A 26,641-nucleotide genomic window follows, 5' to 3' on the forward strand; every position below is an offset into this window, starting at 1 on the left:
CAGACCCTGCTGGTGGGCCAGGCAAAGAGGGTAAGGGAGCTGCTCCTTCTGCCTCCCTTGGCCCTGACCTCCCTGCTTCTCCTCTGGCATCCAGAGAAGACCCAAGGAGCCTGGGGCCAGGCCTGCTTCTGAGGCCCTAGAAGCCCCTTTAACCCTCTCTGGCTTCCCCGAGAACATCGAGGAGAACCTGCCACATGGCGGATCAGCAGCTGAGCCATGAACAGGGACACGACAGCCGGTGCCCTGTGGCCCCTCTCCCACCCTGTCCAGTCTAGCGAAGCTTCCTTCAGTTTCTTGTCACTGCCTTTGGAATCGCGTCCAAATGCCACGCCCTGGCGCTCCGTTTCTCAGCATCTGACCAGCAGGCCTAGCCAGCCTGCTGCTTGCCCTGATCTGCAGCCTTTGCCCTCCCTTGGCCACCCCCAGCCCTGCCCTCCTCCCTGCACATCCAAAGCCCCTCCAGAGCCCCTCCCACTGCCCGACTCCCACTCTGCCTGGCCCATGCCTGCAGGCCTAGGTCTCCAAGGTGCAGGGCCCGGGTCTGGCTCTTGCCCAGGGGCCAGTACGGTATAGGCACCAGTGAGTGTTTGCTGAACCAAACTGCCCTGGGATACTCCACTCATTAATTACTTTATTCTACCGAGCACCTACTGTGTGCCAGGCAAGTTTAACAACATGCTTCTTTCTCATCCACCGATCCACCAGATATTTAAGGAGTACCCACTTGGTACCAGGCCCCGGCCAGGCGTTTTCACCCACCCCAGCCCACACGGTCTGCCTCTGGCTGAAGTAATGCTTAGCTCCTGCACACTGATGGACAGGGTGGTGGGGCTCTGCCTGCGGCTAGGCCTTGCCTCTGGCCTGAGGGCACGAGCGCACAGCCTGGGGCTGGTGTGTGCGAGCAGCTCAGGCCAAAGGGTACCCTCTTGCCCCTCCCCACTACGATGAGGCCCTTCCTCCCCCGCACTGCACAAGCCAAGAGCCCCCGTCCTGGTACTCACCAGAATCTCATCCTGTAAAGAGGTAACCATAGCAACCACGAGAAGCATTGGGAGAGAGGAGAGAGGGTTACTGAGGCAGAGTGGGAGGCTTGTGGCTGGCGGCTGGCAGGCTCCCTGGCCCCCGTGGACCCTTCCCCTTGGGGGAGGGGGCTCTCAGAGCTTGGCGTCCATCCGGCACCCTTCATCCCTTGGGCTGGGGCAGCGGGGCTCACTCACCTGGTTCCCTGAAGTCTTCTTCTTGTTCATCTGGTTGCTCCTCTGCTGAGCACTAAAGGGGAGAGAGGGGAGAGTCTCAGAGCTTCTCTTTTCAAGAGGCCCAGCTCCATGGCCCCTGCTGAGTGGGCACCAAACCCAGAAGGTTAACCCCGGCCTGGGTCTCTCTTTCTCTCTCTCTCTCTCTCTCTCTCTCTCACATACACACATACACACAAGGCGTCACCTTCTCTGCCTCGGGAGCACTCACTTGGCAAAGCCTATGAAGTCCTCATGGTTGGTGTTCATGTAAGCGAGCTCAATATCGATGAGGAGCATGACCTAAAGGACACACAGGTCAGGAGGCAGGTGGGAAACATGCCACAGAGTTTTAAAATGTATGAAATACTTACCGCACATATAGGATCCATAACAAAATTAATCCACAATCTATAGTAAATGAATATATATATACACATACGAGTATCTGTAATAAATGAAGAGTTCCTACCCAAGAAACACAAATCAAAATAGTCAAAGAACATGAACAGGTCCATAGAAGAAATGCATATAACCAATAGGATACATAGCTCACCCTCATTAATAAAGAAATGGAAAGTTAAAACCACGAGACCCTTTTAAACCTACCAATTTAGTACCAGACATTGATAATGACCAGTATGGGCATGATTGTGAGAAGGTAAATTCTCTCATATACTATTGGTGGAAGTGCAACTTAGTATCAAATTCTTGGAGGGCAATTTGGTAATATTCAACAACATTAAAATGCACATATTTACTTCTAGAACTATATTGCACAAACTCATCGAGGGAGCAAAGGTACATGTACCAGGGTGTTTGGTGTGGTGTGGTTTGTAAGAGAGAAAAACTGGGAGCAAGCCAATGGCCATCAAAAGGTGAAATAGACGATGGTATGTAAACCATAAAGCTGTTCAAACAAGGAGGACAGTTTCTAGGTTCTGGCCGGGAAGATCCTCTGTGCAAGTGTCTGAGAGCGAGGGCGTTCCTAACCGAGTGGCGCTGAGAGCTGCGTTCCTGACGCAGCCTGCAGGCGTCAGACCCAGGGCCTGCTGCTTCCTGTGAGCCAGGCCTGTCCTCACCGAGCCTCAGGCCCCACAGAGGAACTGCTCCTGCCTCACCGCAGCGGGGAAGACACAATGGGATGCGGCAGGTGGCCTGCGCAAGGTGAGCACCTAATAGGCGCTTGACCGGTGTTAGAGCCTACAATTATCTTCAGAAAAGAAAGCCATGACACACATGTGGCAGGAATGCGGTTCTCCAAGGTTAAGGTGGAATCTGGGACCTGTGTGTGTCAAGGAAAAATGCCTGGACGGGGAAATGGGGGCAAGGAAGGGTGGAGGGACGCTTATTTGTCATTTAATCACATCTATCCTGATTGAATATTTTATTGATACTTATCACTTTTGTAATTAAAAAGAGATCAGTAAGAATTTTTAAAGATTTTCTTTAGTTATTTTTAGGGGAGGGAGGGAGAAAGAGAGGGAGAGGATTGAACTGGCAACATTTTGCATTGTGGGATGACACCTAACCAAGTGAGCCACACCGGTCAGGGGGAGGTCAGTGAGAGTTCACAAGCAACATCAAACGCAAAAATGTGAGTGACTGGGGACAGCACAATTGTGGCAAAGGGATGTGGAAGGACAGAAATTGGGAAGTGGTAGCCAGAGATGGGCCTGGACGGAAGGGTCTGCGAGCTTCACGCGGGCTGTGAGGAGGCCGCCATCTCTGCCCCGCCCCCCGCAGGGCCAGCAGTCAGCCAGGTGTTTGTGATGCAGAGGAGTGAACGAATGAATATTGATTAATGACTACATAAAAGGAAGAGGCGTGGCTATGACAGGTGTAGGTGACCCAGAGAAAGAGCAGATAGGGAGACAGGCCCAAAGAGAGGCGACCAGAGGATAGACAGCTAGGAAGTTGAGAAGCAGGTGGTGGGGACGTAAAATGGTGCGGCTGCCTTGGAAATCAGTGTGGTGGTTATTCAAAAAATCACCAGACAGCCCTAGCCAGCGTGGCTCAGTTGGTGGGAGCATCATCCCACAGACTGAAGGGTCATGGGTTAGATTCTGGGTCAGGGCACATGTCTGGATTTTGGGTTCAGTCCCCAGTCAGGGTGTGTGCGAGAGGCAACAGATTGATGTCTCTCTCTCACATCGACGTTTCTCTCTCCTTCCCTCTCTCTCGAAAAATCAATTAAAAAAGATTACCATACACAGAATTACACAGAATTACCATATGACCCAGCAATTGCATTTCTAGGTACATACACATAAGAATTGAAAGCAGGGTCTCAAGCTGATACTTGTACACCTCTGTTTACAAGAGAATTATCTGTAATAGCCAAAAGGTGGAAACAACCCAAATGGATAAAATGTGGTATATGCACACATTGGAATATTATTCAGCCTTAAAAAGGAAATGCTGACACATGCTACAACATGGATGAACTTGACAATATTATGCTAAGTGAAATAAGCCAGACACAAAAGGACAGATGTTGTACGCTATCACTTATATGAGGCCCCTGGAAGTGTCACATGCATAGAAACAGGAAGCAGAATGGTGGGTCCCAGAGGTTAGGGGAAAGGGGAATGGGGTGTTAGTATTTAATGGGGACGGAATTTCCTTTTGGGAAGATGAAAAGTTCTGGAAATGGATGGCAGCGAGGATTGCATAGCCATGTGAATGTATTTAATACCACAGAGCTGCGTGCTAAATTTTATGAGAGATATATATATATATATATACGAATTTTCCCACAATAAAAGAGAGAAGCAGAGATTTGGTACGAGGACAGAATGCATGAGGGAGAACACAGATGAGACAAAATGGGAAGAAGGAAGGAAGCCCAGGGACCGCCAAAAGCCTCGGGCACAGGGGTCCTGGGCTCACCTGCTCCTTGGTGCGACCCTCTCGCTCCCGGATGTGGGTGGTCACGATCCGTTCCATCTCCTCTCGCAGCCGGGGGTACTGCTGGAGCTGGGGAAGGGCCGGAGGGGAGAGAGCCACGTACACAGGGGGCACGGGCAGGAAACACCCCAACCCCCCCAGAGCCCAGCGATCCAGGAGCGTTGGGGGGAGGCACCCACAGAATGCCCGAGGGGTGAGGGGCAAAGAGACCTGGGGTCCCAGGAAGCTGATGGCACCCAGCCATGGCCACCCCTTTCCTCCAAGAATGGCTCCCAAATGGCAATTCAAGGGTCTCCTGGTTCCAGCCCTTCTTCACTGTCCTATCTAGGCAACCAGGGGTGGGAGGGCGGTCCCGCGGGCAGAAATGCCACGGGAATCCGCTTGCTCCTTGGCGCCGGCTCCGGTGACAGCCATCTTGGAAACGGACATTCCACCGAGGCCTTGGCTTGGCGGCCTGCTAGCTCCCAAAGCGCTCCCTGACCCTCAGGGCTCCCCCTTGCCCAAAGGCTTGGAGGGACAGTCAGGCGGGGATTCTCTATCCAGGAAGAATCTGGGGAGGGCAGGGCCCAAGGTGCCAATTGGCCTCCTGAATCAGGCTGGGGACAGGCAATGCTCCTTGTCAGAGCTGCGAGGCAGGGGAACCAGCAATCACACAAAGGACATGCAGGAGCCACAGACGCGGGCATGCAAGGGCACGGGGGCGGGGCATGCAGAGCGGGGGGTGCCAGCAGCATGAGCAGGACCCCGCGGGGGCCTGGCAGGGCCCCTGGCCCTCTCGGTAGAGTCCACCCGGTTTTGTCCCTCTCAGCAGGCTGGAGGCTGGCACCGTCATCTCCAGCCATGTCGGCCTGGCTCCGGGCTGGCCAGCCAACCTGTCCCTACCCCACTGCTTTTGCGTCAGGAGCTCAGCAGTACCCACTTTCTCCCAGTTTTTAATCAATTGAGGCCGAAGGGAAAGTTGCCCCAAGCTTTCGCCCTCTGCCTGTGAACTCTGCTCTCTGCTCAGCTGGACTCTGGTCTAGGCCCAGGTTGACCAACTCTCTTTCATGTCACTGTTGGATGTCACCTCCATCCGAAAGCCTGCCCTAACCACCCAGGAACTGGTACTGGGGGCCTCCCTGTCACATTCCCGCAGCAAACTGTATTCTCATGGCCCTGAAGGCGGGGGCAGGGCCAGGCGCACCACCAGTGCTCAGAGAGGGCACGCTGAAGGGGTGAGGGGAGGAATGAAGGATGGATGTCTTTGCCCTCCTTGCCAAGGCTCCCGTGCCCTCGGACCCGCCATCCAGCAACAACTCAGGGAGGGAGACTCGCTGAGCTGCTGAGGGTGGGAGCCCACCCACAGGAACGTCCAGTCCTGCTGGCCTGCACTCGCCTCTCAGTGGCCGCATGGGAACCCAATGGGGCAAAGCTAGAACCGCTCTTTGTCCCTGGGCCAGGCCACTCGGGAGGGTGCCCCTACGTGGGAAGAGAGCTGCAGGTTAGCATGACTAGGTCACAGGTACTGATTCTGAGGGCAAGATGGAGGCCAAGGAGATGGGGTGGGGACGCTGGGAGAGGAAGGAGGATGGGGAAGGAAGCGGCGCCCTGGAGGCCAGCCCAGGGAGGCAGACGTGAGAGGTGTTGCGTCCTCCCACCCCACCTGTCCGGTGCCTGATGCGGCCAAGGCCAGAGGACCTGGGTGGGGGGCGGTCTGAGACCAGGGGCTTAAAAACAAACCCAAGGCGGGGGGCCCCTGGACCCTGCTGCCCCATGAGGCTCAAGGAGTGGTTCCCATCCCTTCTCAAAGGAAGTCTCCAAGTTGGAGCTGAGATTCAGGACTGAGTCACCCTCACCAGAAGGCCTCCTCTGAGGTGGTCCCAAGTGGTCCCAAGTGTTCCCTCGGAGGGCGGGGTTGCAGGAGAGGTTGGGGGGGCGAGGAGGGAGGAGGAGGGAGCAATTTGCCAAAGAGCATGACCAGCTCTCCCACTAACCGCCTGGTTGTTACATTCGTCAAGTTTTCCACGTGTCATGCACGGCAGGGCAGCCTCAGCCCCTTTGAGAAATTCTCTATTCCTTTTGAGCATCTTTTTCCATTGTGTTGGCCTCTGAGCATTCCCAGGACTTTTAGCCAGTTTTTAAAATGGAACTTTTCTCTCACAAGCCTTGGCTGGAGCCCACGAGTTAGTGTTCAGGCACAGGCCCTGGAGTCTCATGGCTCTGGGTTCAAAGCCAGCCCCTTTCCTGCCGACACTCCTTAGAAAAGTGGCTGGACCTCTCTGAGCCTGTTTCTCCATGTGGAAAATGTGCTAGTAATGGCGCCCACCCTCTGAGGGTTTTTGAGAGGACTGAGCAGCATACCACGTGCCTGACCGAACGCCAGATTTTGTTCAGAGAGGAAAACTAACCCTAGCAGTCCTAGGAATAATTACAGTTGACTATTTTTCAAACCTCTGGCAGGAGCAGGACACTTAGAACATTTGGGGAGGGCAAAAAAAAAAAAAAAAAGTGGACAAAGATAGGTGAATTTTGCCATGTAAAGAAAAAATATTTAGTATCCATGAAATAAACCAAAAGGCAAACCTATTTTTAAAATTAACTTTGGCGATTTCCTTTTGAAATTTTTTGTTGATTTTTTTTTTTTTTTGTGATCTGCTCACAAAAGTCATATAGACTCACCATAAAAAATTTGAAAGTGATTAAAACTTGTGCAATAAAATGGAAAAATTGCTATGTTCTTGCCCTCTCTTAAAGTAATAGTTAACATTTTGGGGGGTATGTCTTTGGAATGTTATCATTCATATATATTTTCCCTCTAAGTACAACACATTCTTTTCTGAGACCTGCTTTTTTCTTTTTCCACAGTATGTTGTGAAGGGAGATGTGAAGGGAAAGAAACATGCCTTGCCCTTTAAGCAGCTGTAGGCATACCCTGTTTTATTTGTCGATGTATATTTATTGTCGATGTTGCATTTTTTACAAATTGAAGGTGAGGCCCTCCACCAGCAGAAAGATTGACTCTCTGAAGGCTCAGATGATGGTTAGCATTTTTTAGCAATAACGCATTTTTAAGTTAAGGTATGCACATTGCTTCTTTTAGACAAAATGCTATTGTACACTTAACAGACTGCAATACAGTATAAATATAACTTATGTGCAGGGGAAACCAAAAAAGTTTGTGTGACTCACTTTATTGTGATTCCTTTTACTGAGGAGGTCTGGGACCAAACCCATAATATCTCCAAGGTGTGACTGTATAGTTTTCAATTGTCTGTGTAATACTTTATATGATCAGTCTCCTCTTGATGGACATATGGGTTGTTTCCAAAATTTTACCATTTATAATAATTACTTCTTTCTATTGGGACTTCAATTCAGCCAAGTGTTCTGTGATGTTTAAATGTTTCTATCTAGTAACTGGTCTTCTGGGAACCTATCCTAAGGAAATAATCCTAAAGAAAATCTTTCTACACAAAGATGTTCATTGCCAGATTATTTAAAGTATTGAAAAGCTGGGGGCAATTTAAATTCACCAATAAGAAAACAGTTAAGTCAACCATGGTGAATCTACCAAATAGAATATTACGCAACCATTAAAAATGATTATGTAGACTATGTAATACTTCTCTAAAAATGCCTATTGGTAATAACTACGTATGGTGCCAGGTGGGCACTAGGCTTATTGGAAGGATCATTTCATAAATTACATAAATGTCTAAGCAGTATGCTGTATACCCAAAACCGATATAAAATAATATTGAATGCCAACTGTACTTGACGAAAAAAGAAAAATTAAAATCCACATTACTAAGAGATAAAGCAGGATGATAATACATTCATGTGTGATTACATAACAGAATAAACAAATCTATGTGTAGGGAAAAGGTTTGGAGAAATCTAAGTTGGTGAACACTTCTCGCTGGGCAATCTTTGCCTAGGATTCGCGATGCAGTGGGATCATGACTCAGGGGTCCCAATACTGGGGAATGGGGGAGTCCAGCCCGGCTTTTATCCCACCTGGAATAGGCACTGAGTGGATGCTAATTTGCTCAGTCTGTCCCCATTCGACACAGAAGTGGGCAAAAGGGAGGCAGGGGTGCGAAAGGGGTGCACGTGACTAACTGAGCTTGAGCCACGAACACTGCTACTTATTTGAAACAGGAAGTTAAGGCAGGTGTGCCCCCACCTCTCCAGCACAGGGAGTTTTTTCAAATACAGGTGAGGCTGGGCTCTTCCCCAGAGGCTGGTTCATCCTGCTTGGAGGGGGACAGCCTTTGAATCCTGGAAAGGATCCCCCAGGCACCTGGTGCGCATGCACTAGTCTGGGACGTACTCCTTCAGACAACCTGGCTCAAAATCCTCAGAATGCCCAAAAGTAGACAAGTACGAAAAAGGCATCTAAAAGGTCACAGATGATTCAGAAAAGAGGCTGACCCTGCCAAATGAGTATGGATTAATGTAAAATGAATAATCCAATATGCTTTTAGGCAAATTGGTTCTGAGGCACTAGGATAGCTCCCCCATCCCAGGAGGCCCCGATCCCAGATGTCTTCCCTCAGCCTCCCTCATCTAAAATGCACTCCGCTTTTCTTCACTGAGACTCAGTTTTGCCATCTGTAAAATGGGACTGTACTACCACCTCCCAGGGTTGTTGAGATATGTCAGACAACAAGGGCAAGCACCCAGCCTAGTGCTTGGCATACAGGAGCGGCCTGCTCCTTGTCGTCATTGTCATCATTGTTACTATTATTGGTGGAAGGGGCCACTGCGCTGAGCAGAAAAAGTCTTCTGGCAGAGATGGAGGCCTGAAGGGCTTGTGAGTGGAAGCAGGCCCAGGGTTATAAACTGGCGCAGAACTTCAGGGCCAGGAATCACCTGGCTGCATGGGTGTCCACGTGGGTGGACGAGAGGCTGCCAGGCCTGCTCAGCAGACAGTTCTGCCCACGGGAGGCCACGGCCATGAGGAGGGGACGGCCAGGCCCAGCCCCACCCAGGTGGCCGCCATACCTTTTCACTACACTTTCTGATGGTAGACGTGAGCTCACTGACTACCATGTCCACACACTTGATACTGGGCTCTTTGAGCTTCTGCACCTGCTTTTTCACTGTGGCTTCAAAAGCGAGGTCAGGTGTGAAGAGGCCCGTCCTGCACCCAGGGAGGAGGAGGGGACAAGGGGAGGGGTAGCCACAGGTGGGCGGGTGGGTGGGGAGAAGGAGGGCAGTAAAAGCCAAGCAGGGCCAGGGCCGGGGCGGAGGATGGCACAGGCATGGGGTAAGAGAGAGAGACACCGACACAGAGAGAGAGAGAACAGAAGACAATGTGAGCATGGGACCGGCCCTCCCTGCCGCCACCCGGGGCTGGCACCTCCCGGGGGCTGCCGAGCGCCGCCCAGATTCTGCGGGTATGAGGGGGTGCTCCTGAAAGACCAAACCCTCTGCTCCGTACAAGGCCCCTTACTGAGTTCAGATCTTCGCCCCAGGGCCTGGCCCCTCACTCCTCAGCTACACTGGGCCTGCCCTCTCTTTTCCAATGCCATCTGTGTCGCCGCCTTGGGTCCTCCTGAGAGGCTGACCCAGGCCAGAGCACCACCCACCCATTCTGTTCAGTTCTAGGTTTCCCAGCACCTCCTGCATCCACTTCACCCTGACTCCAGAGCCCAGCGCGACGCCCTGCTTCCGCCAGCCAGCGCTGCCCGCTGCACTGCGCAGCTGCAGGGGGCTCCCCGCCACGGACCCGCAGTGCAGAGGATGCCTCCCTCAGTCGCAGGGTCGCCGCCCGACCTCCGCTCTCCGGCGCCCTGCTCTACTCCTGCCCTCCATTCCTCCTCAAGGGACATCCTTTGCCTTTCCTCCAAAGGGCTCTGGGGGATCAGCTCGGAAAGACAGAAGAGAGAGAAGAGGAAAGACATGAAGAGTGGCGGTGGTGATAGAGAGGGGCCGGGCGGCAGTGGGGAGCGGAAAGGAAGGGAGGCTGGGGGTGGGATCAAATGAGCACTGGACTTGGAGTCCAAAGCCCTGGCGTTCAGTAACAGCTCTGCCACCTCGTAGCTAACAGGACCTTGGAAAAGTCACTTGATCTCCTGAGCCTCAGTGTTCCTGCTGTGAAATCCGCGCCATCCTCCCTGCCCTGCCCTCCTTGGGTGGCTCTGTGAGGCTCAGATGACAGAGCAGACGGAAGAGGGCGCTGTCTCTGGAAGGACATGTGGATGAGGGGGCAGGGGAAGGCCCCGGGTGGGGGTCCTGGGTGGGGGCGGTGTGAGAATGTGGAGGATGGGGGGCAGCGGGAGTCGGGGTCCCTGCCTGACCTGCATCCTCTGCACCTCTCTGGACATCCAGCCCCCTACAGCAACACCCAAGGAGGTCCTGTTCCTCACCTGTCCCAGGGCCCAGGCTTCCCCAAGACCTCTCCCTGGATCCCCAAAGATGACCCAACTCCGAAGGCGGAGGGTCCCCTCAAGCCCGATTCTCCCTGAGCTGGCAAAGCTCTTGGTGGGCTCTCCGGGCAAATAGCCACCATCCTCCCTGTCTTACCAGCATCTAGTCCCTTGGTGTCGTGGGCCTGGGGGCCAGGGGGGTGGATGAGGCCCCCTCAGAGAGTTCCCCTCTCCTGGTCTGTGGTGGCCTGCCTCTCCCACCCCGCTGAGGTCTGTACATGCTACCGGGGAGACAGTGGGGGGGGGCATGGGAAGGGGCGCCTGTCAGCAGTGCAGGAGCGGGGCGGGGGAGCGGGCTGGCCGGGCCGCCGGGTTACCTTCTTGGTGCACTGTCTAACGGTGCTGATTAGCTCCGAGATAACCATGTCCACACACTTGAGACATGGTTCTCGGATCTTCTTCACCTGCTTTTTCACAATGGTCTCAAAGGCCATGTCTGGGGTAAAGAGCCCCGTTCTGAACGCCCGGAGCGGGAGAAGGGCAGTGTCACAGGCCAGCGCCCGCCCACGCCCCTGAGCTCTGCCCTCGGGGTCGTCCCCCTACCCCTCTCTGGGCTCCAGGGTCCCCATCTGAAGAACGAGCAGGGACTCTAAGGACAAGGAAGGACTTTCAATCATTGCTCTTTGGCGATGGTCTAAGGCAAGGTCTGCTTACCTGCCTTTATGCCTTACTTCCTCTTAAGATTCTGTTCACACTAAAGGTTCTATGGCCAAAAATGGTTTGAAAAGTGCTGACCTGGGATCTCTTTAAGAGCCTTTCCAGGAATAAAGCATTTTATCTTAAGACTAGAAGAGATTTTTTTCCCTGTGCCTTGGCCAATGCAGTTATCGGTCTATAAATTCCATGCCAAACCCTGGAACTGAACCTGCATCAAAGCAGGGGCATTTTGGTCGCTGCCTGGCATATAGCAGGTGCTGTAAATTTTCTTGCTGAAAGAACACACGGTATAGATTTGGGTCCCTGAAGCAAGTCTAAGCTTTTAAGAACAGCCTATTTCTTAGTCCCCCTTCCTGTTCCACAGGCCTTGGGGTTGGCTAGAAGGTGAGAAGTGGGGTAGAATGGACCCACTTAGGGATACTGGGACTGTGGAGGGTCTAGAAGGTCTGGAGGGTAGAGATGGGATGGGGACAGCCCAAAGCTGTCCCCACCCCATCATGAAAGGACACAGACCAATACCAGGATGCTCCGCCCCAGGCCCTACCCAGTGGTTGGGACAGCTTTGTGCAGCCACCTGGGTAGAACTGAGGGAGCTCTCACCATAGAGATGGGCAGGGAGCCCAGGCCCAGAGGGCGCTACCTGGCCACCTGTGTCCTGCCCAGCTCGTCCAGCCTCCAGGCCCTGACGGCAGGGCCAGCAAAGGAGGGTAGCAGGCTGCAGGGAGGGGGGCGGCTCAGGCCTCCCATCCACCTTCCCCAGCAGGAGCCTGTGTGAAGTGGGAGCCAGAAAGTCGGGGTTGAGGGGACTGGGGACCACGGCTCTTGGTCTTTCCTGAGGGAGGCTCACTGCTTCACTCCCTGTGCCTCTGCACCAGACCCCCTGCCTTCTGCGGCTGGGCCCCCTCCCCGGTCCCAATACGTGCCTGATGCCATGGATATTCTTGATGGCATAGCTGATCTCCCTTCGGAGTTCCTTCTCGTCAAACTCCATCTGTGGAGAGGGAGAGGTGGCCAGTCAGGGCCTGCCCCTCTATCTGGGACGTCACGATGGGCCCGCCCACTCCCAGGGCTGTGTAGACACAGGCGCTGAGGAGTGCATCGGAGAGTCCTGGGGGCGCGGGTGTGTGGTCCTGAGCCCTGCTACCCCCCGGGAGCCTGTCCTACCTTGACCAGCTCAAATGGGAAGCGCTCATGGAAGATGCGGTTGATGCGGGCTCCCCCTGACAGCTCATAGGTGTCGATCTGGTCCCCTGAGCCCTCAATGCGCTTCTCAAAGTCCACGGCGAACTGCTGGACCATCCTGAGGGGAGAGTGGTGTGGCCTGAGGGGCTGCAGCAGCCCCACGGAGGGGACCGGGGGGAGCCCTGAGCTGAGAGGCTGGGGGAGGCGCAGCTCAGGGACAGGGAGTTGAGAGTAGGGGAGACCCTCACTGCAGCAGGGCCTTGGTCTTGCGCGCTGGGTCGTCAGGACGGAAGTTCTTGTACTCCTCCACCTCCTTCTCGATGGACAGCAGCTGGCTCTGCAGCTTGTTCCGCAGCCCCGGCAGTGTGTCCCGGATGTGGTTCGTCAGTTGCTGGGGGTGGTCGGGGCCAGACAAGGGTTAAGGCCATGGTCATAAGTGAGAAACCCCAAATGCCCACAGGGCTAGGCAGGGACCAGGGTGCCAGGGAGGCTGCGGACATGGTGAGGGGGAGAGCTGAAGAGGGCAGCCACAGCCCTGCCCACCGGAACAAAGGCTGCCTGAGGGCAGGGCCCGGCACACAGCAGGTCCTCACGGAGGTGTATCAATTGAATTAATGAGTGACTAACTCAATTTGCAAAGGAGCCAGAAATCTAGATTTTTATTTGAAATTACCCGAGTTTTAACTAATACTTTTAGACACCACGAGGGCAGCACAGAACACATCAGAGGCAGGGGCGACTGGCAGGCTGTGCCCTCCTCAAGTCCCGGGGCTCACTCCGGGGCCTGCACAGTATCTCTCTGAATCTTCACAGAGACCCGGTGAAATAGGGTCACCATCATCGCCATTTTACAGATACAGGGACAGAGGCTCAGAGAGCTGGACGCTGTCTCAGTGGGTGAGTGACAAAGTTGGGATTGGAACCCAGGTCTGTGTCCTTAAGACTCCCAAATCCTGTTCCACGCCACATTGCGTCCCCTACTGCCTGCCTTCTGTCAACACACACACACACACACATACGCGCGCGCACGCACACACGCACACCCCTCAGTTTCTGAAGCCCCAGCCCAGATGGAGAACACCCTAGGGGAGCCGCTGGGGTCGCTGTCCCTATCTCCCCACTTCGGAAGGAACCAGGGTCTTCAGCCGAACACACGCCAGTCCTGGTCTCCAAACCCAAGCGCTTGCTGGTGCCACCCGCCACACAAGATCTTGGTCTTCTCTCCATCCAGGGGGGTTCCAGGGCTCCCCTCGGAGGCCCCAGGCAGGGAGAGGTTCATCTGCGCAATGGGGGTGCTAACCGCTGCTGGTCGCCCTCACACAGACGCTTAAATGATCCTGTTCTCATGCTGGTTTTCCCAGCCTTCTCCCGGCCCGAGCCCCTACCTGGTTGAGGACCTTCTGCAGGTACGGTGTGCCCATGCGGTCAGCCAAGTGGCGGTAGGATGGGTGGGACAGGAAGAACTTGCGTTCAGCAGCTAAGGCAGCCGTGATGTCCTTTTTGCCGTCGATGTCCTTCTGGCTCCGGTTCACCACCCCAATGTAGCCTGTGGATGGGGTCAAAGTCAGGGCCAACCCCTTGTGGGGGGCAGGGGTAAAGGGAAAGGACAGTGCAGCGAGTTGCAGGAGTGGCCTGGCTACCTCTGCGCAGGGGGAGCAGCTTGTTCTCCAGCACATCGCGGGCGTCCGTGCCCTCATCCATCAGGTCCAGCTTGGTGATGACGCCGATGGTGCGCTGACCTGCAGGGCGGCAATACGGGGGTGGGCCCGTGCCCCCTACCGCCATCCTGCCGCCCCATCTCCCCGCTACCTGTCACCCACTGCCTGCCCCATTCCTTCGCCACAGAGTGGCCAAAATGATTTGTAATATTTTTTTTTTCTGAAAGAATTTATTTATTTACTTTTAGAGAGCAGGGGAGGGAGGGGGAAAGAGAGGAGAGAATCATCGGATGGGTTGCTTCTCAGACACGCCCCAACAGGGGAGCGGGCCCACAACGCAGGCTTGCGCCACGCCCCGAATCGAACCGGCGGCGGCCTTTCGGTTTGCCAGACGATGCTCAACCAACTGAGCCACGCCGATCGAGGCCAAAATGCTTTTTAAAGGCATAAATCGGATCCCACCCTCCAGTGGCTCTCCCTTACACTGTGAATAGAAGATCCCCAGAGCCTTGAGCTGTCGCTGGCTGTCGGTGGGAACTTACCCTGGGGGTCTACCTCCTTGGCGATCTTGAGGGCATCGGAGTTGGCCAGGTCGGAGTTAGCCGGGGACACGGCCAGGATGAGACAGTTCTCCTTGGTGACGAACTGCATAAGCATGTCCCTGATCTGGAACTCGATGTCGGGAGGTTGGTCTCCCACTGGGACTTTGGTCATTCCGGGCAGGTCCACCAGGGTCAGGTTCAGCACTGGACAGGGAGGATAGAGGGCGGGCCCAAGAGGCGGATTCAGAGGCTTACGCCGAATCCCCGAGGGAGCTGGGCCGCCGGTGGGCGGGGTTAGGGAAAGGCACTGGGTTCCAGCTGCAGCACTTTGAAGGCGTGGCCGGGATGGGCGGAGTCACGGGAGGGTAAGGCTTGGGGTAAGATGCTCAAAGGACAGGTCGCCATGGGGGCGGACTCTGCTGGAGGGGCGGCGCCAGAAAAGGGGTGTGGTCAAGAAATTGGTACTAAGGGGCGGGGCTAAACTAGGGAGGCCCGAACCCGGAGGCCCGGAACGCAGCCTAGTCTCCTCACCGTGCGGCGAGTAGACGCGGAGGTTGATGGGCACCGGCGAGATGCCTTTGTTGGTGCCTGTGACCCGGTCAGTCTCAGCCTCGATCTCCAGGCGCACCTCCTCGAAGTCGGTGAATTTCTTCCCCTTGCAATGCAGGAACTCGGCATATTCTGCTCCCAAAGCGGGGGATGGGGGGTGGTGGGGTGAAGGTGGAGAAGAGGGGGGGAGTAAGCCCGGAACCCACCTGGGTCCCATCTGCCACCGGGAATAGAACCCCATCCCAAACACTGCCTTCTCCTTCACCCCCGCAACAATGCCACCTCTCATCACGGATATCATCATTTTTATTCTCACTGTCCAGATGGGGAAGGAGGCCCAAAAAAGGGGAAGCCCCGCCCAAAGTCACGCAGCAACTAGTTCAGCCGCTGTGCTGGATCTCTCCTTGGGGATGGGGTGAGAGGCTTGAGAGGTCAGCGTGGCTCTGAGGAGGGTACGTACCTGTGGTAGCATTGACCAGCTGCAGGACCAGGGGGCGTCTGGTGACAATGCCAGATCCTCGGGGCAGGAAGTCCCTGCAGTGAGTTGGAGGTGAGAGGAAGATCAAGGACTGAGGAGGCTCCCTCACACCCAGGGGCACCCGTCCTGCCACTAGGGGCTCCGAACCTCCCCTGAAGTGCCTCGCCACACCTTAGCCCAGGTCACTAAGGGTTTCAGGTCACTAAGGACAGACTGCAGCTGAGAAAGGTGGAAAAGAGTGCCTCCAAGTCCCTGGTCACATAATTTAGGCATCTGAGCTGCCAGGAGATGAAACCAAGTCCCCAGGCCTGTCTCACATTTGCCTTATGTTGATTCTGGGCCAACAGGAAGTCCCTGCCCCAACCCAGTTACTGCCATTCAACCCAGAAGAAACTGAGGCATCGGGTGCCCCACACGCACAAGTGTCCAGTGGCCACAGAGTGGATCCCAAGGAAACGGGGCCACATCTCCTCCCCTCCCTTCCGCTGCGGGGAAGGGCAGGATCTCACTTCCCCTTCCCTGAGCCCCATCTGGCTGGGGTTGAGGATGAGGGGGATGGGGGGAAGAAGGAGGCAAGGAAAAGAACTCATGCTTCTTAAGTGCCTACTGCATGCCAGGCTTTTTGTGGGCAACATCTCATGGATGCCACACAACAGCCCCGTGAGGCAGGCACTGTTATTATCCTCATTTACAGGTGAGGAAACCGAGGCTCAGAGATGTTCAGATGTTCAGGTTGCACAGCCAGGAGCTAAGAGAGCAGACCCTGGGCCCACAACTGTCTGGCTCTGCAGTGAAAGCTCCCTGGCCTTCAGCCCCCTGGAAACCCAGCTTCCTAGAAGAACCAGGCTTGGGGGGGGGTGTCTCAAAATCACCCCCTGCCCCCAATCCTAATGTTTCTACTGCAGACATCTGCCCGTGCCGATGTCAACCTCAGCAGTCCTTTTGGCTAACTCTTGGGGTGCAAATTCTCTCTGTCCTGTCAGCTCTTCTCATACCCACCCCCTCCACCCCGTGGCCCCACCCAAGCTGGCACAAGCATGAGGCTGGAGGCCTCTCTGGGATCAAGCTGTTGGGACTCATAGTCATGGGATCCCCAGGAACCCTGGAAAGGGGGGAGCAGGCTGGAACCTGAGGGACTGTAAAGATCTGCTCAGCCACCTCATTCATGGAGGGGTACATGGAGGCCCAGCAAGAGGAAAAGACACACTCAAGGGCATATAGCGCTGGGACAGAGCCAGAGCAAGAACCCCAGCCTCCTGCCTCCCAGCTCAGAGCCTGACCTGGACACACACAGCTTCCTGCATCCCAGGGTTGGGGACAGAGAGTCCTGGGTTCCTGGGGTCAAGGTCTCCTCTTGGAGCCCCGGGGAGGCCTCCTCTATCCCCTGTCCTCACCCTGCCCCTCCTCTGGGGAGCTTAGAGGCTACTGGGAAGGAGTCAGCTACTTTAATGGGGAAGAAGGATGAGAAATCCTGCATTTATTCATCATTCTAGATGCTAGGCAAGTACTTCTCCCTTTTGCAAGACTGTGAGCCTCTGAGGACAGGGCGTGCCTGCTGCTGTCCACCGCTGTGCCCCGGGACCCAGCATGAGGCTTGGCACACAGTGAGTCCTTGATAAAGGTTGCCCAAACCCCCAAGTCCTCAAACAGTGCTCTGGCATGGAGATCATCGCTTTACAGCTGAGGCTAAGAGAGATGGGGTGACTTGTCCAAGACCCCCCAGTTAGGGCTGGCGGAGCTCGGATTCAAACCCAAGTGTCTGAGGGACCCCAGAGCCTGGGAAACTCCCCGTTAAACCCTGCTGCTCACTAAGCTTGAGAAGCCAGACACGGCTTTTTATGTAATTCAATTTAACTCTGTCTCGGACATATTTGGGAGCAGCTGCTCTGTGCCAGGCCCTGTGCTGGGCCCTGGCAATGGGAGATGATGAGTCAGGCAGTCCCCACCCGGAGGAGCTCACAATGTGGTAGGAGAGACAGACAAATAAACAGATAATGCAATGCAGTGCGACATGTGCTGGAAAGGAGATACACCAGGCAGCGCAGAGAAGGAGGTGATTAACCAGGGGGACGGGGCGCTTCCTGTGTCTATCTCTCCCACTCGCCACTGACTCCTTTGGAAGGGTGACTCCCTAGTATTTGGGATCTCCTCCCAGGGTTGTGGAGACAGGACATCTGTTTTTACACAGCTTAGGGTGAGTATAGGGGCCTGGGGTCCACCCTCTTCCCCATTAGCTCTGCATCCAGCGATACCATGGCAACAGTCGTTGCCATGGAAACTTTAGGAGGGGCTGGGAAGGATGGGACTCCCCACAGAGAACCCTCTACGCAGAGACACGGACTTTTCCTGGAGCTCTTCCCTGAGAGGCCTCCCCCTGCACAGACAGGCCCACTCAGGCCTGGCACGGGGAGGGGGCCGGGAGAAGCCACACACAGGGTGCAGGGAGCCTAGGGCAAGGCTGAAGGGGATGCTCTGTGGTCTGGGCCAGCCTGCCCCAAGTCACTGGCTCCCCAGGGCTACTCAAAGGAAAAGCGGCTTATAGGAAGCAGGAGATAAGAGAGCAGGGCTCTGTGTGGGAGCCGAGCCCCTATGCAGACCAGCATCTCCAAGGCCAGGGTGGGGATGGGGGTGGCTGGGTGGGGAGGGACTCCATCTCTGCTATGGCCCAGGTTCTCAAAGTGAGGCCCTCACAAAGCCTGCATCACACTCCCCTGGGCAGCTTGTTAAAATGCACATTCCTCAGACATGCTGGGTTAGAATTCTGTGGGGTGGAGTGCAGGGGAGGGGAGGAGGGAACCTGTATTTTAAACACAATCCGCATATGATTTTGATATTCCCTTTCAAGTTTAAGGATCCCTGGCTTAGTGGCTAGGAACCAGTGCCAGGCAGAGGCTCTGGTTCGAATCCCGCCTTGGCCATTGTCCAGCCTGGTGCCCCTGGGCAAGTTCACGCTCTGGGTCTCAAGTCCTCAGCTATAACCAGCATCATTTAAACTGGGTGCCACGCACTACCTCGTGTCGCGGCGGGGGGATTCACGGAGCCTTCCCATGGAAAGAGCTTAGCCGGGGCTGGGTACCAGCAGGTGCTCAGCAGCTCGAGGGGCTTGCCAAGAACACCTCCGTTCTCAGCCTCCTCCCTAGGAGGACGCTCAGCAAGGGATCCGAGATTCTGAAGAAGCCACTGCCCTGCTTCCTCCGGGCACTGAATCAGAGCTCAGGATACTGACCAAGAAACGGTGGATGGAAACGATGGACATTGAGGAGAAGCTTTCAGAGAACATCTCACCGCCCTGTCACTGCCCAGAGAGTGGGACAGACGCCCAGAGAGGAGCAGGGAGCTGTGAGGCCACAATGATGGGAGAGGTGGCTGAGGTGGGACCCGGGGCCTGTTTCTCAGCCCCGCGCCTAGACAAGCAGAGAGGGACACCTGCTGGTTCCTGTGTCCAGACTGTGAGTCCTCTCTCCTGCCAGCTTCTCACGCTGGGCCCAGGTGCAGCACATAGTAGGTGCTCAGGCAACACTCAAAGGAGGCAGCACAGCCCAGGCCTAGCAGCGCCTCAGCACCGGCCTTTCCCCTGGACACACTGTCCGCCAGCGCTCTAAGTGTCCCCTGTCCCCTGCCACCTGGGGACTCGCAGCTGATGCAGCCTCCAGCCAGCGCCGCCCCTGCACCACCCACCCAACTTCTGGTTCGCTTGCGGGAGGACAGAACAGGCGTCCAGAGAAAAATGTGTTGGGCCCACCAGCCTTGGTGGCCGTGTGGGCAGGACGGATGGTGGCATGCCAGCTCTCCCCACGCATTCTGGGCAGATGGTGGTTTCCCAGGGAGGCCTTGCCTTGCCATATGCAGAGGCACCTTTAAGCCTGACGCACAGAGAGGATGAGATAAACACGTCTCAGGACCTCCAAACGTCACACACTCCCTGTCTGAATTGGTGCTGTCATCCCCAGAGGGGTCTGGAGAAAGTACAAAGGTAGCCCTACCCTCGTGCCTGGGATCCAGGCCCAGAGCTCAGGGACCCTGGTTCTCAGATCCTGTTGAACACAAACTATGTCAGAGAGCTCCACGCCCGGTCCGGCGTGCGCCCAGCGGCGCTCATCCTTCTCAGTCTCCTATTTCCCGGGCTCTGATGTCAGTCAGGCCTGGCATTGAATGTCAGAAGCTGCCACTTAGGAGCTGTGTGGCTTCAGTGACCATACCTCTCTGAGCCTCAGTTTCCACGTCAGTAAAATGGGTTGCTGGGGCGCTTATGTGAGTTAATGCCTGATACATGGTAGCTGTTAGGATTAAAATTATGATAACTTGTTGAGCAAGCCGAGAACGCAGGCTGGGCTCCCACAACCACGTCACCAAACGGCACAGCAGGGTGGGACCTGGAAGGTGGGTCAAGAGCGGGCGGTGGGCCAGCATATTTCCAGCCAAATCTTGCCCCTGGAAGTGGGAGGCACGGCCCCGGCGGGCTCTGAGGAGCTCTCTAGGGCAGGGAACTGGGGCGGAGGCAGGCGTGTAGGTGGGCCAAGAAATACAGTTGGGAGGAGGCGAGGCTCCTCCAGGCAACAAGCCCCTCTCTGTTCCTGCGCCCGGAGGCCCCAGGCGTGCCCACATCGCACAGCTCATGACTTTCCAGCAGAGGTCTGAACATTTCAGGGCAGCCTCAGCTTTGCCGCTCCCTGAGGTTCTGCTGTCCTGAGCAGGGCCCGGCCGGTCCTGTTTGCCACCACATCCTCAGCGCCCAGCACGGGCCTGGCACGTACCCGGCCCTCCCGGCACCCCTGTCGGCCGAGAGAATGGTGTAAGATGAGCTCCTCCAGCTTTCCCACCATCACCTTCCTTGGACAGAGGTGGAAACTGAGGCACAAAAAGGGAAGAGTGGTACCCAGGGCTCTGGACGCCAAGTTTGGAGCTCTCTCCACAACAACCATTCTCTCTGTTAAAGAAAATCAATGATGTTTCCTTCTACTGTATTTTCCATCCTTCCTACTTTTCTTCTTTGCTTTTCTTTCCTCCCTCCTTCCTTCTGAGTGTTGACGACTTTATATTTTCAAAATGGAAATTGACTTCTCTTTTGCCTCCTATTTTTAAAAACCTTAGAGCTTCTGGTGGCAGGCCTGGGGGAAGGGCGGTAGGCGCCACAAAGGTGACGAGAAGACGCCCGGAAGCAGCCCAAGAAGCAGGCCAAGGAGCTGGACAAAATAAGGCCCTCGGGCAGGAGCAAAAAGCGCAGCAGGGGAAACCTGAGGAGCTAAAGGCCAAGGGGAAGGGCCCCCTGGCTGCAGGGGGAGTTAAGGAATCTGGCCCCAAGTGGGCTGTTCCTTGTGTCTGGGGCAATGGTGACCCTCAATTCCATTCCTACTTGAACACCTGGATTCCCTGACACGGTATCTCTTGCCACCTAGAGCTAGAAGGAACTAGAATGAAGTGTTGTCTTGGAGCCTGTTGTCCATTTAAGAATAAACTTTTCTGAAAAGTAAAAACAAAACAACAAACTTACGTTCTCCCTTTAAAAAATATGTGGAAGGGGGATAAATGGTGATGGACGGAGACTTGACCTGGGGTGGTGAGCACACGATACAACATACAGATGATGTCGTATAGACTTGTACCCCTGACACCTATATAATTTTATTAACCAACGTCATCCTAATAAATTCAATAAAAATATTCAGAAAACACATAAAATGTTTTAAAAATACAAAGCAGCCATCACCACCCCCCCAACCTGGGGATAACCATCATAAACATTCTGTCACTTGGAATGACAATCATGGCAAACACTGGTGGACGGTGGACTGCCAGCCAGGGACTGTCAAATCTGCTTCGTCACGAGGTTTCTTTTAGGGGTGACAGAAGCGTCCCAAAATTAGGTTGTGATCATGGCTGCACTGCTCTGTAAGCATGCTCACAATCACGGAGTTGTGCACCAAAACAGGTGAGTTTTCTGGCCTGTAAATTATACGTCAATAAAGCTGTTTAAGACTGATCTTTGCAGGGCTGTGTGAGGCTGGGGTGACAGTTTCCCCATCTTAAAGGAGAAGGAACTGAGGCTCAGAGAGACAACGTCAGGTGCCCCCCACCTGCCCGCGCACACGGAGCCCCCCTCCCCACTTAGGTGGCAGCTCTGCCTGCCTAACAGCTCATCATGAACACATCCCGCTGTTCGATCCGGAGCTACATCTGGGTATTTTTTTTCACCAGCAGCTGGATGTGAAGGGCTCTCAGCTCCACCCCTGAACTATTTCCCTGCTGTAAACCTCAGTTTCCCCACTGCAAACCTCAGTTTCCACGTCAGTGAAATGGGACTAGTCCACAGGAGCACGGGGTCCCCAGGGGCCAAGGGAGGTGCCCAGCTGGGGCCTCCGCACCCCTCCAAGGCCTCCCGTGGGCTGTCCTCACTGCTGGGAGGCAGTCCCGGGGCCAAGGGTGGGGGTCCTTTCTGGGGTCCTGGGTGGAGCTGGGCTGTGAGGGCTGGGATGTCCACATGTGAGCCCAGGGGGCTCCCTGTGGTACAGGAGGGAGTGCGAAGAGACAGGGGCAGCCTCCTTATCCTTTCACCGAACTCCAAGGAGTCTGAAATTCTGACTTCAAAACCAGCTTTTCCCATCTTGCAAGATGGCAGATGAAAAAACTGAGAAGCAGGATCGTAAAGAGAAGAAACCTGAAGCCAGGAAGGCTGGTACTGGTGGCAAGGTTAAGAAGGGTCATGTCAAGGCCAAGATGCCTAAGAAGGGGAAGCTCCGCCGCAGCCGAAACGCTGGCCTAGTCCGAGGAATTGGCAGATATTCCCGGTCAGCTGTGTATTCCCGAAAGGTCATGTACAAGGGCAGGTCTTCGGCAGCTAAATCCAGGATTGCAAAGGAAAAGGAGGAGATTCTTGCTACTGTCACAAAGCCAGGTGGTGGTGACAAGAATGGTGGTACCTGAGTGGCTAAACTTCGCAAATGCCTAGATACTATCCTAGGGGAGACGTGCCTCGAAAGATGTTGAGCCGTGCCCAGAAACACTCGTCGGCACGTGTAAATCTGCGGGCCAGCATCACTCCCGGGACCACCCTGATCGTCCTCGCCGGGCGCCGCAGAGACAGGAGGCTGGTTCTCCTGAAGCAGCTGAGCAGTGGCCTGCGACTTAGGACTTCTGTCCCTTAATCAAGTTCCTCTGCATAGAACACGCCAGAAGTTTGTCATCGCCACCTCCACTCAAATTGATATCCGTGGTGTGAAAATCCCCAAATATCTCACTGATGCTTAAGAGGAAGCTGCGCATGCCCAGCCCCCAGGAGGGTGAGATCTCGGACGGAAATGCGAGATTTCAGAGCAGCACGAGGTTGATCAGAAAGCCGTGGACTCGCAAACTCTGCAAAAGGTCAAAGCTGCCCCTCAGCTCCAGGGCTACCTCCGCTCTGGGCTCGCCCTCGCCCGGGGGCTTTAGCCTCACAAACTAGCGTTCTACGTTTCTTACGAAGAACCTAATTAAGGAACCGATCTGTTAAAAAAAAAACAACAACTTCGAAACCAGCCTGCCAGGATGTTATGAAGGTGTATCTGTCAAGTTTGGAGAGCAGAATGTATTGTGCTTAACAATTCCTTAGCTTGACTTACAACTGGAATATTTAGACATAATGCATGTGCGCCTCCGTCTCTGTTCTTGTTCCGTGCCTGTGGACACCGTGCCGGTGACTGACTTCCTCCGCTCCTGGCTCCTGCTCTGTCCCCCTCCATTGGCTCGCCTGCATCCCATCCCCTGGGGCCCTGACCCTCTGACCCCAGCCAAGGCCTGGGAATTCTCCTGGCGCCAGGATCAGATGCAGAAGCTGATCTGTCGTCTGCCAGAGTCACCTTTCATGTCCCTCCGCTGGGTGGGGCGGGGGTGGGGGGGGGGCGCCGGGTTGGGGAAGATGTCCTCTGGCCGGGGCTGGGCACACAAGTCTAGCTATAGGCACAGCTCAGCACGCGGCAGGGGCATGCTCTGAGCATGTAGGGGCCTGAGCAGACTGTGGCTGCCCTGCAGGGCCGCCGGCACCTCCGCGACCTCCCTGGCCCCGCTGCGGTCTCTGCTCCTTGGGCCTTTGCTCAGGTGCGACCTGCGCCTGGAGCGCATTTGCTCCGTGTTGCCTAACCAAGTCCAATTTTTGCTCAGGGCCAGGGGTCAATGCTCAGATTCTTTCTCTGGACCCCTGACAACCACCCCTCCCTTCAATACTGGCCTCTTCGTGCCCTTCCTCAAATACTCAGCAGAGCTCTTTGTGCGATTTAGCGTCCATCTGTCCCTCTGGGCTGTGAGTCCCCAAGATCAAGGATGGGTCCGGCTTGTGCAGAGCTGTGTCCTCAGGGCCTGCCATGCTGCAAGTGCCAAAGAGATGTGGGTTCCCTCTGCCCCCTCTGATTAGTGACTGTCTACCCATAATGCTTCAGTGATCCCCCATTTCTCTTTGGCCTCAGTCTCCGAGTTTGAGAAATGGGACCACTAAGGTGTATTTGAAAGTGTTCAGAAGAAAAGACAAAGCTTCGTAGTGGGGATGAGCTGTCCCCATGGGAAGGGCTGGGGCTAACCCAGAGGGGCTCTCAGAGGCCAGAGGCCAGAGGCCAGTGCCAGTCTGCGCTGGGAGGAAAATGTGGAGGAAGGGGCAGGGGGGTTGGTAGGAGGCAGGGCGCCTGAGCAGGGCTAAGCCAAGTCACTAGGAAACCCCAAACCTTGCCTCCCTGGCTGCCAAACCCCAGGTGGAGAAGATCCCCACTCCCCCACCCGCCCACCTCCCGGCCACCTCCCCGCCAGCACCTATGCCCAGGCAGGAACAGGACAGGCCTTCTCTGGAGCTCTTCACAGGCAGTTCTGAGCGCTCACCACCGCCCCCCGCCGAGGGAGGTGCTGTTATTATCCCCATTTTGCAGGCGAGGAAACCGCTGAGTGGGCTCAAAGTGGCTACGAACCCCCGTCTGGTTCCCGAGCCAGAGCTCTCCGCCTCCCTGCCACACTCCCACCTGCCTGGGCACTGGACTGAGGGTGGCCGGGGCGCCGCAGCTGGGAAGCCTGTCCCAGGACACCCCGCTCTTAGCACTGGAAGGGCATTGCGGGGAGCGGACCAGCAGCTGGGGTCAGACAAAGGGGAGCTGAGGCCACCAGGCATCTGTTCATGAGATGCCGGGGTGTCTGGGGGCCCACGCACACTCCTCTGTCTGCACACATCCCTGAGATGATCTCATCTACTCTACGAGAACGGCTTCCAAATTTATTCCCAGCCCGCCGTCCCCCGGAGCCCTCGACTCGCATTCTTGTACTGCCTACCCCACAGACTCAGACGCCGCATGTTCAAACCCAAACTCCCGACCTCACCCCCACCCCCAAACCCACTCCTCCCAGACTTCGTTAGGGGCACCAACCCCCAGCCAGGGTCAACGACGCTGAAGTCATCCTTGATCCCTTTTTCCTCATCCTCCACGTCCTATCCACAGGCAAGTCTTATGGGACCATCCTCAAATGTGTCCTGAACCCCGCCATTCTCCTCTCCATGGCTACGCTCTGGCCCGGGACCCGGGACCTCTTGCCCTGCGCAGCGGCCTCATCTGTCTCCTCTGCCCACTTCCCCCTCCCCAAGTCACATACTTGCTGGAATCAGCTCAAGTCACTCCACTACTTAAAAGCTTCTGGTAATAATGAAAACAAACCAACTCCTCACCACAGTCTAAGGGCCCTGAAGACGGAGACCCCGCCTGTCTCTCCAATGCCCCGTCCTCTCTGCTCAGCAAACACCAGCCACAGCACTCCCTCCGTCCTTCAGACACACCACATTTATGACCGGCCCAGGGCCTTTGCATTTGCCGTCCCCACAGCATAGAACGCTTCGCCTGGGTCAGTCACTTGGCCTCTCCTCCCTTGGTTCCCATCTCAGAGGCCGCCCCCTCCTGGAGACCTGCTCCGACCTCCCTGCGGACAGCAGCCCTCTCCCCTGCCCGGCACTGGCTGCATTCTCCAGTGTTCCTCCCGTACGGGCTTCCGTGTCCACGATTTCAGCTTCCTCTCTGGAATGCAGAGCTTTGGTCTTTCCTGCCAGAGAGTCCGCAGCACAGAGACATTCAGGGCACTCCATGAATGTCAGCTGAGTGACTGAACAAGTCAGCCTCAGTGTCCCCTTCTGTAAAAAGGGAATGAAGACATAGCACAGACCCAGACCGGCCCCAGCAGGGTCCTGGGCAGCGGCGAGGCCAGCTCCATCAGAGCCGACAACAGGGTGCCCCTCGGTGCCCAGGAGCCTCTGCTTCCTCTGATGCATTTTCCACTTCCTCTCCCTGGGGGAGGTGGCTGCTGGGAAGCCCCAGAGGCAGAGCTGCTGTTTACCATGCTGATGGGCCTGGGGACCCAGCCCTAGGCAGGGAGGTAGGGAGCCCATGAGAGGGCAGGCAGGGCCGGCTGGGGGCTCCACCGAACCTCGGTTTTCCACCTGCTCTACCCTGGGCCTGCATCTCAGCACCTGGTACACCCTCCTGCAGGGCCAGCAGCAAGGGCACTGGGGTGCAGAGGGCAGCGCGAGGGCTCACCACTCCTCAAGCCAACAGCCGGGGCCAGGTTAGCCTGCCGTGCCGCCAAGTGCCGGCACCTCCCTCTGCCGGATGGTGAACTTCAAGAGGGCAGCGGTGGGGTCTGTCCCGGCACACAGGCCCCCAAACCTAACCGATTATCAGCTCCTGCTTCCCATGCGTTTACAAAAGGGGTTTTATACCCCTGGACTCATCGAAGCCGCCTGCCGCCGCCTCAGGAAGGAAGGGCAGCAGCTGCCAGTGTCCCCATCCTGCAGGTGGGGAAATGGAGGCCAGCACACCTGCACATCCACCCCTGCGCCCAGTGCAGGGCTTGGCTCTCAGAGGCTCTGTGGGTTGCCAACACTAGGAACCTGGGCTCTGTAGGCTTTCCTGGCTGTGTGACCTTGGGCAAGACACCTAAGCTCAGGGTTCCCATCTCTCCATCTGCCGGGTGGGCACCAGGGTACCTGCCTCGCGGGGCTGCTGTGGGCCATCCTGTGGAGCACGGC

The 26,641-nt window shown here is 55.7% G+C and overlaps 1 protein-coding gene across 10 annotated transcripts in view; it reads right to left on the reverse strand.

The window, feature by feature from the left end:
• DNM1 (dynamin 1) overlaps window positions 1-26,641 on the reverse strand; it is a 41,780-nt gene that overhangs the window by 12,981 nt on the left and 2,158 nt on the right. For 8 of the 10 annotated variants that reach the window (XR_008530058.1, XR_008530057.1, XR_008530055.1 and 5 more), the window contains exons 2-14: window positions 15,604-15,677; window positions 15,126-15,275; window positions 14,595-14,798; window positions 14,035-14,133; window positions 13,780-13,940; window positions 12,643-12,785; window positions 12,377-12,512; window positions 12,136-12,203; window positions 10,873-11,011; window positions 4,125-4,211; window positions 1,465-1,535; window positions 1,218-1,269; window positions 1,002-1,013 (exon numbers count right to left, since the gene is read on the reverse strand). Coding sequence is in view for 6 of the 10 variants with exons in the window: in XM_054584310.1 (XP_054440285.1) it covers window positions 1,002-1,013; window positions 1,218-1,269; window positions 1,465-1,535; window positions 4,125-4,211; window positions 10,873-11,011; window positions 12,136-12,203; window positions 12,377-12,512; window positions 12,643-12,785; window positions 13,780-13,940; window positions 14,035-14,133; window positions 14,595-14,798; window positions 15,126-15,275; window positions 15,604-15,677 (1,396 nt within the window). In the remaining 4 variants the exon portion in view is untranslated. Of the gene's footprint in view, window positions 1-1,001; window positions 1,014-1,217; window positions 1,270-1,464; window positions 1,536-4,124; window positions 4,212-9,128; window positions 9,268-10,872; window positions 11,012-12,135; window positions 12,204-12,376; window positions 12,513-12,642; window positions 12,786-13,779; window positions 13,941-14,034; window positions 14,134-14,594; window positions 14,799-15,125; window positions 15,276-15,603; window positions 15,678-26,641 lie in introns of all 10 variants that reach the window. The other 2 variants (XM_054584311.1, XM_054584316.1) reach the window with 1 other exon arrangement.

The sequence above is a fragment of the Pteronotus mesoamericanus genome, unplaced genomic scaffold (genome assembly GCF_021234165.1).
Source record: "Pteronotus mesoamericanus isolate MK-2021 breed Mesoamerican mustached bat unplaced genomic scaffold, CSHL_Meso_final contig_78, whole genome shotgun sequence".
Taxonomy (NCBI): Eukaryota; Metazoa; Chordata; class Mammalia; order Chiroptera; family Mormoopidae; genus Pteronotus; species Pteronotus mesoamericanus.